This window comes from Falco punctatus, assembly GCF_963210335.1.
Source record: "Falco punctatus genome assembly, chromosome: 13".
Lineage (NCBI taxonomy): Eukaryota > Metazoa > Chordata > Aves > Falconiformes > Falconidae > Falco > Falco punctatus.
In genome coordinates, this window is record NC_137593.1 from 26,418,092 (window position 1) to 26,432,749 (window position 14,658).

The following is a 14,658-nucleotide window of genomic DNA, read 5'->3' on the forward strand; positions in this document are numbered from 1 at the left end:
TGATTTTCTGTTTACCATTGGCCATTTCCTCTTTATCCAGTGCTTTATTAATCAGTTGTTCTGTCTTTGGAGATGTATATGTATTGGTTTTGATTAGAAATACTGACCATCTTCCACTCAAAGGATTTCATTTTTCATGAAACACAATGTAAAGTTCAAGAGAAGACCACCAGACTGACCACTAAAAATTCCAGCGTCTTCCGGCTAAAATGCTTGCCCCGAGACGGGCACCAACATTTCACTGTCTTGATCCTCCGCACGAACAGCAAAGCCTTCAGCAGTGACTGCGATGGGAGAGCGAAGGGCTGCAGCTGATGGGCTCTTCGGTGATGTTTGACAAATAGATTATTTTGAACGTAAGCCAGACTTTGGAATGGAGGTTAGTGAGACTGCCGCAGGAGACTGAATGTCAGGTCGCCGGACACTTCTTTTTTGGGTGCTTTATGCAGCTCTTGGATTAGCTGTGTGGAGCCTTTGCTGCTGGGCTTGATAACGCTGTGACTTCATTTTGTAGAGTTGAAAGCCACGTCAGTTTTCTTCTTTCGTTCGACTTTGGTATTTAGGTAGCTCAAAGGTGTGTTGCTGCGTAGCCCACTAGCGAGTTCTGTGTCCCTGGTGCTACAGACAGACAGCGGAGCGACGTTGTGTGCTGCTGCTGCTTTACCTCTACCTCTGAAAATGCTTCCGTCTGCTGAGCTTGCCTACAAGAAGAGAATGCTCCTTGTGTGGGTAACTGGCAGTCGGGATTTCAGTAAGAAACCCACCTCCGTTCCAGAGGAGCGCAGCCCCTTTGCTGTCGTATGTGCTCTGTAATTCTGGGAATTCGGGGTAGGGATCTGCGTGTTGGCTGGCTTAGAGGCGCTAAGTACCTCCGGCATCTGCTGGCATTGATAATGGAGAGCCTGTTAAGTACATGGATGGTCACATTTTAAACATGCTCCTGTGAGACTGCTGGGGACTCGGTAAAGCTGTGTGCTGGGCACAAGCCTGAAGCAAAAAATGAAGGAGGCTGCCTGTGCTGGATGGTGCCTGCCAAGGGAATTCTGCTACTAGGACTTCACCTACTCTTGCCAGGTAGGCTTATCGCACAGTAACCAACCTCAGGTGTGGGGTTTTAGCATGCTGAGATTTCCAAGGATTTTGGGGTTTTTTTCCTCCCATTTTTAATCAAGAATTTATTGAAAGACAAGGGAATTCCTTACTGCTGTATTGGCAGGTGCGACTGTGAAAAATAAGTGAACCACCAGTGTAAAGCTGTTCCTACCCATGTTCCTTTGGCCCTGAAGGGCTGAGGGTTAGGATGGGTATTTTCCCCCCACTTCTAACTTCCGTAGTTTGGTACTGCAGTCAGTCATGGGAGACTCTGGGCTACTTTTAAATCCAAAAACATGTTTCCTTACAAGTACTGACCCTGGTGGTCTTGTGCAGGCCTAAGACAGTTTCTTGCCATCAAAATTAATAGTGCACACTACATGTTCTCAGGGAATTGTGTTAATGGACTTTTACAGGACTTTGAACAAAGCTGAGGAAGAAAACCACTCCTGAATGTGTGCTGAATTGTTTTTTTTTAAATGTTTCATTTTTTTAAATGAAAGCATCATAGCGAATTGTAAGAAAGGTCACAAAATCAAAACATTTGCCATGGGTCACAAAGGTGGTACCTATTCATTGCAGCAGAGAAAGGTGAGCAGTCAGAGAAAGGTACTCAGGAGGGGTAATGGCTTGGGGGATACTAGTCTGGCCCACCGGTATTTTATTTTGTTTGTATTTTTGGCATTGAGCAGTTGTGTGGGAAGCTGCTTATGATGTGTGGGAAGTCACCTTCTTGGAGGGATGGCTACGTACATGCGATGGATCTTCCTTCTGGGATGATAGAAAAGTTGTTTCTGGTAGTGTGTTGGCTTTTTCCCCATCAAGTGTGTTCACAGGTGTTTCCTGTCTGAATTACTGGTTTTCATCACAAACTGGGAGAGGTAAGTTGTGTACATGGTGGGGTGGTGGTGGTGATGTCTTCAGAGTAAAGAAAAAGGGGTTCTCTCTTAAGCGTGAAAAATGAGCAGTTGTGGTGTTTGCTCCTTCCGCAGCTCTGTGTTTTGCAGTTCCACTTCTGTGGGTTGGGGTGGGAGCGCGTAGCCCATCTCCAGGCCTTTCCTTTCCAGCTGCTGGGGCTGAGTTGTGCCGGCAGTGGGGCTGTCCCAAGGCGCAGGGGCCAGCCCCTCCTCACCCCCCCAATAATTATTTGTCTTTCAGAATTCTCCCTTATAGTCCTTATGTGCTTCTCCAGCTGCAGCAGGGTGGATACCCGCTCAGGCAGTTTTTCCAGTGCACTTTGTGTAATACACAATTCCATATGGACATTGGGGCTTTTTTTATCAGAAAACATTTGCATTTTAGTAAAGTGAATTGTACTTGAAGTAACAGCTGTGCTCAGTGACAGACCTTCAATGCCCAGGGGCTGTGTTCAGCGTGGCTTTCCATAACTAGAGGACAGAACGCTGTCAGAAATGCTCTCCCTTTTCTAAGCAGCTATTTCACACAGCTTTAGTTCCTGGGTTTTGGGATGATAGGCTCAAGAAATGGAAAGGTTGGGTTTTTTTCTCTAAAACTAAACCTGGTAGGAATTTACATTAAGAAAAGTTGTAGCTGTCTCTGTTATTTGCAGAATAGCTCTTTATTATACACAAATACTTTACTCAGTAACACTTGAATGAACAATTTAATCATTTATGGTAAAAAAAACTCATTTATTTGAAGATAATCTTGATTTGACACCATTAAGGACAGGAACTGCACAGTGTCTTAGACTGGTACACTATTAGAATTATTCATGGTTTAAAAGGTGGTATTACAAAAAGTTAATGGAAAGGTTTTCTGAATCTGCTACACTTTCAACAACCTCTTTAATCCATGGGATGTAGTTGGATACCCTGGTGTATACACCGTATTTTCCTCTTTCAGCACAGCCCTCGCCCCAGCTTACAATGCCCAGGAGAAACCAGGTGTTGTGGTAAGGCACCGTGAAGGGGCCACCGCTGTCCCCTTTGCAGGCATCTGCACCGGCCATGTGGTAACCTGCGCAGAACATGTTGTCGGTGACGAGCCTGTCTGTTGACCGCTGGCAGGTCTCCATGTTCACGATGGGCAGCTGGACTTTCATGAGGAAGCGCAGAGTCGAGCCTCTGGTGTGAGTGACACCCCACCCGCTTACCGTCCCTATCCTTCCTTCTTCAGAGAGCAGGGTGGCCAGGCTGGGGCTTGGAAGGCAGATGGGAATTACATACTCGTTAAAAACAACCTCGCTGCTCAAGTACAACAAGGCGATGTCGCTGTTGTAGTCGTTTGAATCGTAATGTGGATGCGTCCAGCTCCGTTCCACACCAATCTTCTGCTCTTTGAATTCTCTTCGGTATTTGTCAAAGTCTCCTGCAGTCATGACAAGTTAACGTGTTAAGCAGACCAGAGGCAGCCTAGAAGGCTGTTTCTGTTCCCGTCACGCAGGAGGGACAGTGAATTGACGCAACCCAAACAAATAAACGATGCTCTGTAACAACAATCTCTTAAGCTGCAGGTGCGATCCTGCACACCGAGCCTGCCGGTGTGCCCTTTAGGGGCAAACCAAAGCTGTTGACTGGGTGAATAGATACTTACAGAGACTATGGCTTCCGCGATAAGGACTGTACCATAAATAATGTCAATGCCTTTTAGTAACCACTGCATTTCAAGCAGTTTGTCAACTGCTTCCATGGGATGTGGTGGTCTGCCCCTCAGGAACAGGAGATGAGCATTAAGATGCCGTCATGGATAAGGCTGAAGAATTGTTTCCTGCCTGTTACCTAGTGCTGTACCCCATCTGCTCCTCTAGCATGTCTCTTTTTCTGGAGGTTTCAAGCACGAAGCCTTGTGCGTGACTGTGTTTATTGCAGCATTCCTGCTGCAAGGGGCTCCAGTTCCTGCTGTGGTTGCCGGTGCTCTGGCACAGGACGAGGGAGGGGGACTTTCTGCTCTGAGGCACTTGCAGGCAGCACAGCAGGGAACTCAAGGCTGATTAAAAAACAAAACCAGCTTGAGAGCAGACCGTGACCCACGGGCATCCTTCCTTTGGAGGTGTACCCTGAGGTGTGCCCGGTGGTCTCCACGCACAATGAGTTTGCCAAAATGGGCAACAGAAAAAGGTAAATATGTGCCTTGGGCTCCCGGGTTCCCTGAAACCACAGGGTACAGCTGGAGCCGCTTCGCACTTAACGTGCTGCAAAGAAAATTCAGCGTTCTGTCAACCTGAGTCAGGCCAGCCGTGTCTGGCTCTTTCTCAGCCACACCTTATTGTGTTCATGTACAACGCAAAGCGCATGTTAAGCAAGAGATTTATAAGAGATTTAAGGTATCATATGTATGATATGATACCTATATCATACATATAGATTACATATATATGTATGTATAAACAACATACAACTTATACTCACCTACGGTCACGTGGTGGGGCCTGACGAGATCCAGGCAGTGAGCAGCAGTGACCACCCAGCGACTGCTGATTAAACTCCCTCCACAGAAGCCAGTATCTTTACTATTCCGGATCAAAACCTGTATGAAAAACGAGGAAGAAAGTGTGCCCTGCGTTGTGGAAGGTATGGATGCGTGCTGGCAGTTTCTCGTTGGTTGGTTGCAGGCTCTGGATCTTGAAAATAACATTTCTGGCAGTAACAGCTACAGTGCACCAAGCAAAGATGTTAAAACAGTAACAAAATGATTGCACATCTGTGACACTGGAGCAGAGAATTATGTTGAATTAAGCTTGACAAAATCAAATAGGCTGAGAACTACGGTAACCGGCATTCTTCCAAGGAAACAAATACAATGGTGATTTTTCATGTGGCTTAACAAATTTTTTGGGGGTGGGGAAGAAGAGTAACACAAGGTGTGTTTCTCTGGCACTTTGGTTAAAAAAGAAGAGTGCAGTGCTGGTCTACACGTTCAGCCTACCCTTTTTCCACCTGTAAAATACATCCTGATGTGTGGAATGGGATAAATTTTTTCTGTGACAGCAATAAAACAGACTGACATATCTTGAGGTTTTTTAGCTCAGTCTGTTGACTTTCTGTGCACAAGCCCGTAAACAAGAACAGCACACTGATAAAACAGAGACAATAAGGTAAGGAGACACAGAACAAAAAGCCTAAACCCATGAGTAAACAACCCAAAAGAGAGTAGAAATAAATGCTTCAGGGAGACTCCCCTACTTGCCACATGCCACTCGCCCTTCCACTTGAGCCCTCTCAGGTTTATCTTCCTTATGGTACCACGTATGAAGAGCCCGCCAGTCCTAAGGAAGGGTCTCACTTGGTCACAGAAAATTTCTGTGAAAAATACCACCAGCCCTTCCAAAAGGAGCCAGAAGCACAGCTTTCACCAAGAACACTCAGAAACAAGGAACCTGACTAACAGAGAAGGAGAAGATCGGATCGATGTAGTTAAGAGAGAAAGTGTTACGCTGAGATCTGGAAAGCACATCCACGGAGGCTGGGGAAGGGATGATAAATGGGGCACGTAAGATACGCATCATCAAAAAGACCTGCAGCAGCTACACGTGGCTGGATTGCTCTAGACCTGAAAAAAACCCTTTATAATGGCTTGATGATCTCTGCTCCAGCTGGAACCGGTGACGATAAAGCAAGCATTTAGGTGTGGTATTTATGGCCAGACTGGAGGAAAAGTATTACCTGCCAGGGGCAATGTCCACGCTGACAAAGAGTTCCTCCCGTCACCCTGGCGTCCTGGTGCTCTGGAGTGGAGCTGACGGTCAGCTGGACGTGCTGAGGCCTGTCTGAAACGTTTCCCCCGTGGCTGCTTTGGCTGAGCCCACTGGGCACGCTGCGGGCACTCCCCATTCTGTTCCGCCCAGCAGCATCTTCCACCATTTCTCCCTGCCTTGCCGCGGCCGTGCTCTGCCAGGCAGGGCCCTGGGGCTCACTGGTCACCTCCGCTGCCCCGGGGTGCTCGGGGACACCCCCCTCCTGCCCAGCAGCACTGTCCCCCGGCCACTTCTGGGTCACAGGGTCCACCAGTGTCTTGTTCCAGCTGGAAACATCTCCTGCGGCCTCAGTTTGTCCAGCATCACCCTCCATGTGCATGCTCTGCCCAAAGGCATCCTTTAAGGTCTCATTTTCCCCAAAAGCACTTTGTACCAGCTCCGTTTGCCTAACTGTGCCCTCTCTGCTCTCATTCCACTTGGCCGTGTCACCCCCGTGCTCGCCCAGTCCCCTCGGGAGCCTGTTCTGCCCCAGCCGCGACTCCAGAGCCTGCCTGGCTTTGATCAGGCCACACGGAAACGGTGCTGGATGGAGGAAACACAGAAACAAGGACTGGAGTTCAGGGCGCACGGTATCAGACTCCAACACAAAAGTCCAAGAGAACCTCCCGTAAGAGCCCAGGAAAACTCTTGACACCCCCGTGTCAGGCTCCACCTTGGCCACCCCCTGACCCAGGCGCGCAGAGCTGATTGTGAGGGACACGGCGCGGCCGGGCCTGTTCGGAGCCACAGGCACCCGCCATGGCTGGTGGCTCCCGGAGCCCAGGGGCTCCCAGCACTGCCCAGTGTGCTGCCTTCAGGAGGGGGCCCGCACCCAGCGCTCCCTTGTGATGGGGCCGTAACACACAATTCTAAAGATGCCCGTCCTGTCCCCTCGCCTGCCAGCGCTGCGGTTCAGCTTCGTAACTCGGCTCGGCTGACCTAAGCCCGGGCTGCTGTTTGCAGGAACCGCCCCGCGGGCTGCTCCTTCACCCAGCGCGGGCTGACAGGGGCACTGGGCAGGGACACACTGCCTGGAAGAACGACCTTAACATTTCAAACCCATATAAACAAAACGTTATAAATAAGAATAAGAAAACCCCATTATTATTAATTATTATCATCATCATCATCATTTTCATTATTATTATCATCATTATTGTTGTTAAATATATTATAATAAAAAATATATAATATATATCACATACATTCATATGCATTATATAGAAAAATATATACATTTATAAAAATATTTTAAAAAATAGAAATATAAAAAAATATTTTAAAAGCATTATATATAAAATATATAAGTTAAATATATCGTTGTAATATTATCATTTATTCTATATTTATTTTATAAACATAGTTGTTGTAGTATTATTATTTATTCATTATATATTTTATTTTTATTATATTTATGTATTCTTATATATTATACATTATGTACAATATATATTATATATTTAATAATGGTAATTATGATGATGATAATATAATACAGTAGTAGTAGTAGAAGTAATAATTAATTATAATAATAATAGAAAAGGATCGTTTTCATACACGAAGTGCAAGCCGCAGTAGCTACAGCCTGCGTAGCTCTTCTGCAGCCAGTGACGAGGAAGTTGGTGCCTGCGAACGTGCTCTTCCCCCGAGCCAGAGCCGAGCGGACTGTGCTTTACCTGCCTGCGTGCATCTCTTCCCGTCCTCGTGCAGGGTGTAATCCTTGGCGCAGGAACACGCCACCTGCAAGGCGCTGCTGCTCTCCCTGCAGTACTGCCAGCACCCTCCGTTCTTGTACCAGCATTCCAGCTTCTCTGGGATGGGAATGCACAGGGAAGAACATGGTTATTGCCATGCGCCGGCCGCGGCACAGCGCACAGCTTCCAGCGCTGTTGTTATTCTAGCTTTACTATATGGAAGAAAGGAGGGAAAAAAATCTGCTGAAATCTTGCAGGGAAACAGAAGGAACCACCTCTTCCAGTTCCAGAAAACCACGCAAATTTGCAGCAAAGCAACCACGTTGCCTGTGTCTGTCGTGGTTCTACCATGTTCTTCTTTGCCAGCTTTGCCTTGAGGCCACAGCTGGGCTCCAGGCCTTTCTGCCCGGAGAGCAGGGACAAGAAAATGCCTGGAAGAGCAAACACCCCAAAATGCATCCATTTTTCATCCGTCTGCACACCTTTTCTATCACAACAGGTATAAAGTACCAGGCATTCTGGCAGGGGCCAAGTCTGCTAGGAATTGACTGAAGTTTTTATATCGTTGTTATATTAACAAACAAAGAAACAAAAAAAATCATGTTTAATTGCTTCAATGTAAAAAGAAAAGATTGACAAAAGCGCTTGGGGAAAAAAAAATACTTATGATTCACAGTTGCCGTGTCAGTTTGACTTTTGCTGTAATTTCACACCCCAGTCACTTGCAAACTGGATACGGTACTTCAGAGGACCAAAAATCTGGTAAGAATTAGGCAGCTTTTCTAATTAATCTTTCATCATTCATATATTACAACATAAATACAATTGATTTTTTGGTTTGCTCAAAGCTCTGGTTAATTTGTTTGATGCATTTACTCAACAAAATTAAAAAGAGAACAGGACCTCACCACACAAAATCCGCAGTGCAGGAGACTTGTTATCACCCTGGAGTGACCCCATCCTTTCCGGGGTGGGGGGGATGGGAGGCTGCCAGGTGTCTCCCTCAGGATTTGCACAGCTGAGTGCAGGAACCCACAACTCAGCTTCTGCATGGCAGGGGGTGGTGCTGCCCTCCCTGCCCCACTGCAGCACCGCGCTCACACCTGGGTCCCCTCCCCAGGGTGGCCGTGCCCCAGCGCACCACGCAAGAAGTTTTTTAATGCAAGGACTGATCTAATATAAGAATCTTAAACAACTGGCCAGTTCTGTACCAGACAGGTGAGGTCACCACCCACAACCTCAGCGAGAAGCCTGTGCAGAGGTTCCACTCAAGTATCAGAGGAGCAAATTCCAGCCTTAATCCTCCCCTGACAGGGATGTCGGTGTGTCTGCTCCCGTACTCACCTCTTTCACAGTTGTCTCCTCCAAATTTTGGGGGGCAGATGCAGAAGTAATTGTAGTGTCTTATTTTGCAGACTCCACCATTGTTACAGGGGTTTGTGCTACACGGATTTAAACCTAGGAAGAAGAAACAAGGCACAGTGTAACAGCAGGAGTTCAGAGAAGCCTGGCTTTGAACTGCCACACTTCGTACCCAGAAGGGACACAAGAAATGCCTTTTTAAAAAATTTCTTTTTTACCTACCTTTGTAATTAAACCAAAACTCCATCTGCAAGAAGAAATCACAAATGAAGGAAACAGTCAATCAGTGGCCATATTGGGTACTGAAGATAGAAAACTTTTTTTTTTTTTTTAACAGCGCATGTAAATGAACACTTTGATTAGGATTGTGTGAGCAGATCTGATCACCACGCAGCAGCTTGGTTTCCCTTGGGTCAGAGACCAGCCACAGAGCACAGAAACTGGATGTTGGTGGGACAAAAATTAGTCTGAAAGCTTAGATCCATAAATGCTCCAGCCAGGAAAAGGTCTGTGGCATCAGCCTAGGAGCTTCAAGTGACACCCCCGCCCCACGCCACCCCGTGTCAGTGCCAACAGTCCTCAGCACCAGCTGCTTCACTGCAAAGAGCCATTTCTACCGCGCTGCTCCACCTGCTAAGGAAGACGTTGCCTCAGCAGCGCTGGCTGGGTACAGGAGAACTTGGGCACCTCTGTTCAACAGGGCAGCTCAGGCTCCTGCCTCTGCACAGGGTGCCCGGGGGGACGCCCACGGCCCTGCCTCCCCGGGGGATGCCCGCGGCCCTGCCTCCCTGGGGGATGCCCACGTGCCTCCCGGGGGATGCCCAGGGCCCTGCTTCCCCGGGGGGACACTGTTGAGCCCTGGGAACCATGTGCTCCCCCTCTGCATTTGGAGGGGTCTGATCAAGCAAGTGGCCTCTGAAAATGTCAGCACCATGTTGCTGGATTGAGGCTCTCTGAGAAATAGGGTTTGGATACTTTTAAGGAATTGTGTTTAACGTTTACATAATGAACTGAGCACCTGGTCAGAAAGCGAAATCTCACAGGTGCTGTGAGTGACCCATCCTGACTACAGCTGCAGAACCCATAGGCACACGTCAGAGCCACACTAGCTCACCATTAATTTCCTCTACTTTTCCCAAAATAAAGCGTCTCACCGTTTTCTCCTGCGAATGGAAGATCTCCTTAGCCTCCTCAAACGAACACTTTTCCTCACTGCATTCTCTCTCCAAGTTCCCTGGACGAATCTCTTCCAGAAAATAGTTAGCACGTTTATGGACTTTCAGCACCTCGTGTGCTTCGTCTTTTCTCAAAAACACTAGAGAAAACAAACAAAAAAAAGGAACGTTGATACTGGAAGACAACAAAGGGGCATCGTTCCAGTCACAGCCACGCATTCTTTCAGTTGAGCAAACAATATAAAGAAGGGCAGCGAGAATCTATGTAAACAGCCCAAAGGAAAATAAAATTAGTCTATGTTCCAACAAAAGACACCAGTAATTTAAGCTTTCTGTTAGTGGATCAAAAGCCCCACTACCAAGACTTTCAGGTTAGTGCAGCAATTAATTTTTATTCCAGAGTACTGCAGCTGTTTCTTTGGAAGCGGGTGGTATTTTTCTGCCTAACCACCCCGATCCCCAGCTGTTAGCTGCCTGGCCGTGTGTGCATGTGGAAAGCAAGGTGAGAGGGGTTTGGTTTGTATTTGGTGCCAGCTTAGTCAGATACTCAGTGATGGAGACCCAGTGCTTCCCAGGTCCACAACAGGACAGGCACTGCTCCGTCACTGGAAGACATATATAAAGTGTCAGTTCTGTACTTATGTTTAGCTCATCTCAACTTTGCTTCGCTAAGCTATTTCCCCTCCTCCCGCAATGTCTTAAAAGCTATTGCTGCCAGTAAATGAGGGGAGGAGTGGCCAGAAGGGATGTGGCAGGAGGGTCCTCCCCACACACCCCCTTGCTGCGCCACAGCAAGTCTTTGCTCTGGCACCTCCAGCTGAAGCACTGTGCTCCCAGGGCTTTCCAGCCAGGATGCTCCCAAGGAAAATGAGGGCCCGCTCAGCCCTCCTGGATGTGCTGATACCACGTGCCATCGCTGTTCAGAGAAGATGAAGGGCTTTGCCGTTGTGTTCAATCTGCAGAAGCCTGGCCCTATATCCAAAAGCCATCTGACAGATTGGAAACCTGCTGCCAAGAAGCATCCTAAGAAGAAAGCTCGGTGCGTAATCCTGGCAAAGCTCACTGAACTTCACACAGCAGCTGACTTACCCACTGCTCTCTCTCCCTAACCATGACTCAGTGTCCTACACAAGTCAAAACCCTCTGACAAAGAATCCAGTTCTGGAGATGGACCATAAAGACACACATTTCTTTGCAGTTGCAGGATCAGTGTCCATTAGCGATGACTGAAAATCTAGAATAATACCAAACTGCTTCATTTCTAGGCAGTTAGAAGGAGCCCACAGAGTAGAAGAACAACGCTTGGCTGAGAAAATCTTTGGACAGATCTTGCTGCCTGGTAACAGGGAAAATGCCTTTCACTTCATCAGTGACACAGCCCTTCACCACCCCTTGAGTTCTGGGGTCACCTTTAAAGGATTTACCGATTGTGAGTAGGTACCCCGCACAGGGGTTGCAAACGTACGCCTGCTGCAAAGCCCTCTGGTTTGCAGGTACCACTTCTATTTCTGCTCTTCCTCCCCTGCAAGGACAGCCACAGTGATTCCCGAGCTCCTGCCTGTTCTAAAGCTCTTGGAAGCCATTTCCAAACCTTGCATAGTTGTTGTAGAAAAATCAACATGAGGCCTGAGAACACATGTTCAAAGAGCCTAATTTTAGCTTCCCAAATTGGAAAACTTTGCCATACAAAAATAATTCAAGTTTTGGGTTCAGTGTCACAAGCAGAATACTTTTCAACAGGACAGGGTCTAAGCTGAAAGCTAAGAAGGGCTGATTTCTCTTGGAAAACCATATATGAATATTCCATTTTTTTTCTCGTGCATTTCCAGAACTGCTTCTTGAACCCACAGGACTTTGTCTTCAGGAGAGGAACATGGTCTCAGTTTAAATACCAAGATTGCCACAATAAGACAATTAAGTTAAAGCTGTAATTCAGAAGTACCTACCTGAATATGGAAATGGACAGCTGCTGCTGATGGAGCACATCAGTAGGAGAAACATCAGGAGTGAGGAATTGCTCTCCATGTCAGCGAGCACCCGGAACGCTCTGACCTCCCGCTGCTTCCTTTCCGAGGGAAAAGAAGGATGTAATGGGTATATTGCCACAGAGCCAAAGGTGAATTAGTCTGCAAAAATGACGAAGAAGTAGAAGCAAGACGGCGACAGAAGGGGCTAAGAAAGCAAATTCCACCTGGTTCATTTTGCTCTGATGTCAGCCGTTTGCCCAAGCCACAGGGGTGCCGCACGCTGCAGCAGGGATCCCGTCTGCAAGGCAACCTGCAGAGCGCAACCTGCTGCAGCACGCAGTGCAGGTCTGACCCGAAGCCCATAGAAATAATATAAAAAGCTGTGGTGACCCTGGGAGGCGTGGATCCGGCCCTGGCTGAGCAGGAGCCAGTCCCAGCAGCAGCCTCGGGGCGCACAGGATCCCAGGCTGGGCGCTGAGCTGCGCACGGGTAACAGAGCAGCCGCTGTGCAGTCACTGAGGGTCTTGTCAAGTAAGACCATCGCGCAAACCCTACTGGGGAACATCCACCGCTTACCTGGCAGTAATGGTTAAAAGGCAGAAATCTGTATTTCTTCATATTACCTTCCCAGGCTAAATATTTTACCAGGATCCGACAGCACATACCTCTTTGCTACCTGTATAATTTTTCCAAAAAACACAGGATGCAGAATGTGTTCACTTTACACGGAACCATGCACTAATACTCACTTTTTTCTTGTATTTTTTTAGGTTTGAGAGGTTTGGATGTACCCCAGGAACAGCCATGAGGTCAAGGGGTTGATCATTAACCAGTCACAAATATTGACAGAGGAAAGACAACCTTCTGGATTCTATGAAACACGTGAAATCCAAAAGAGGAATAAAAATCATGTGTCTGTTTCCACACATATACACACACGTGTGCATTTAAAAAAAAAAAAAATTCCTTAAAAACATCTTCCAACAGTAATAGCCACTTCTTTGTGACAAATTGTCAGGAAAATCTGGAATGTTTAAGAGAAGATTTCTGACACTCCATCATCTTTCAGTTGGTAAGACCAACCAATTGGCAAAATTCACGAGCTGCTCTGCAAACGTCAGTTGAAATGTGCAGAGCTGTGGCTGTGCAGGAGGACTCACCGCAGCCACCTGCGGGAAGGCAGACAGTGCCCTGCAGCAGTCACAGCTGTGCACTGACATTATGATTTCTGCCTTTAATTAGACCCATGTTTTACTGGCTTTGAAACACAACAGTGTTTTTTCCTGGGAATTCAACGACCAGCAATGCCAGCCGTTTCAGAAGCACGTATCCTTGGGGCAGGCCCTGGTTGGAAGGCTGCTGTCCAAAGTGGTGTTCTTTCACATTCCTTGCTCCTTAAATCCAGTCCCAAAGAAAAAAGGAGGGCAGGGGGGAACAAAAGAGAAAAAGAGCAGCGACAGCGGGCGACACAGAGCGAGCTGACAGTACTTGTCAGTCTTAGCTCACCCCCAACACGGAGCCCTTACCCTGCTGCGTCTGCAACGCCTGAATTAACCTCAGCGCTTGCTTAATAAGCAGGTAAGCAGCCTGTAAGTCAGCAAGACTAAGTCCACACGTTTAAGAGGTATTACACCTCTCTGTTGACACCATATGAAATTTCTTACAAATCCTAATATGATTTTGTTGTACCGGAGGTGTTTTCCATTTAACAATCTCATCGCAAGAGCAGACTGAAGTTCTTCACTGATCCAAAAATGGGTCCAAATCCTGATTGAGATGCTGGAAACATGCATCACTATGGCAGGGTTAGTGGGCTTTTTTCTACAAGATTAATTCTGTTTAGCAGGCTTAAGTGCTAAGAATAAAAACAAGTATAAATTGTGATATTAAACTTCATTTTGACTATTAATGCTTCCTATGAACTTACTGGTGCTATCTATCTCTAATTTATTTACTGATATACACACATGCATACAGATACAGCAGACATACACACACATTTATCAGGAAGTATTAGCAATGCTAATATAGCCCACAGCTGACTGCATTCACTAGAATAGGAATGAACAAGTGTTTGCTTAGCTTGCTAATTAGACCTTAATAACCAGAATAAAACACAGAATGCCTGCTGACTTTTAAGAAAGGTTGGGGTGGTGGTAGTGGTGTTAAAATCAGGCATTGAGTGTGCAAAGAATAGAAAATAGGGAGTAGTTGTAGTGACCTGCTGGATCAACTTCATCTGTGAGCGCTGGAGCAAGGTGCGATGAGTGGATGCAGGGATGGTATTAAAATTTCACGGTGTTGAAGAAGAATTGTCCAAGTTCAGAGCAAACCAAAACAGCTACTGTGGATAATACGTTAAGAGTAAAGCAGAAATGACAGAACTGTATCACTACGGTGACTGATAAAACACTTTTCTCTGTCCCCTCCTGCCCCCCACCCCAACCAATTCCGTCATTTTGCACAGATTGAGTCGTCTGACCACCAACTACCTTATTTTCTGCAATGCCGTACTGCCTCTCAGCTGAACTGGTTATCATTTCTTGCCTGTAAGGTCTAGGTAGAGCCATGCTACAAATAAACAACATAACCTGGAAACTAACCAATGTAAAAAAGAAAAACAACCAAGTAACCCCCCCCCCGCCCCCCAGATATCAAGGAAAACAGCACAC

The 14,658-nt window shown here is 46.9% G+C and overlaps 1 protein-coding gene across 1 annotated transcript; it reads right to left on the minus strand.

The window, feature by feature from the left end:
- Nucleotides 1–61: 61 nt before the first annotated feature.
- On the minus strand, nt 62–14,584 carry LOC308072627 (coagulation factor IX-like). Its single transcript, XM_080409793.1, has 8 exons — nt 11,966–14,584; nt 9,999–10,159; nt 9,067–9,091; nt 8,827–8,940; nt 7,465–7,599; nt 5,718–6,331; nt 4,464–4,581; nt 62–3,423 (listed from the first exon to the last, which is right to left on the minus strand). Exons 1-8 carry the CDS (start codon nt 12,042–12,044, stop codon nt 2,846–2,848), a joined length of 1,824 nt encoding a protein of 607 aa, XP_080265919.1. The 5' UTR covers nt 12,045–14,584; the 3' UTR covers nt 62–2,845.
- Between the last annotated feature and the right edge of the window lie 74 nt (nt 14,585–14,658).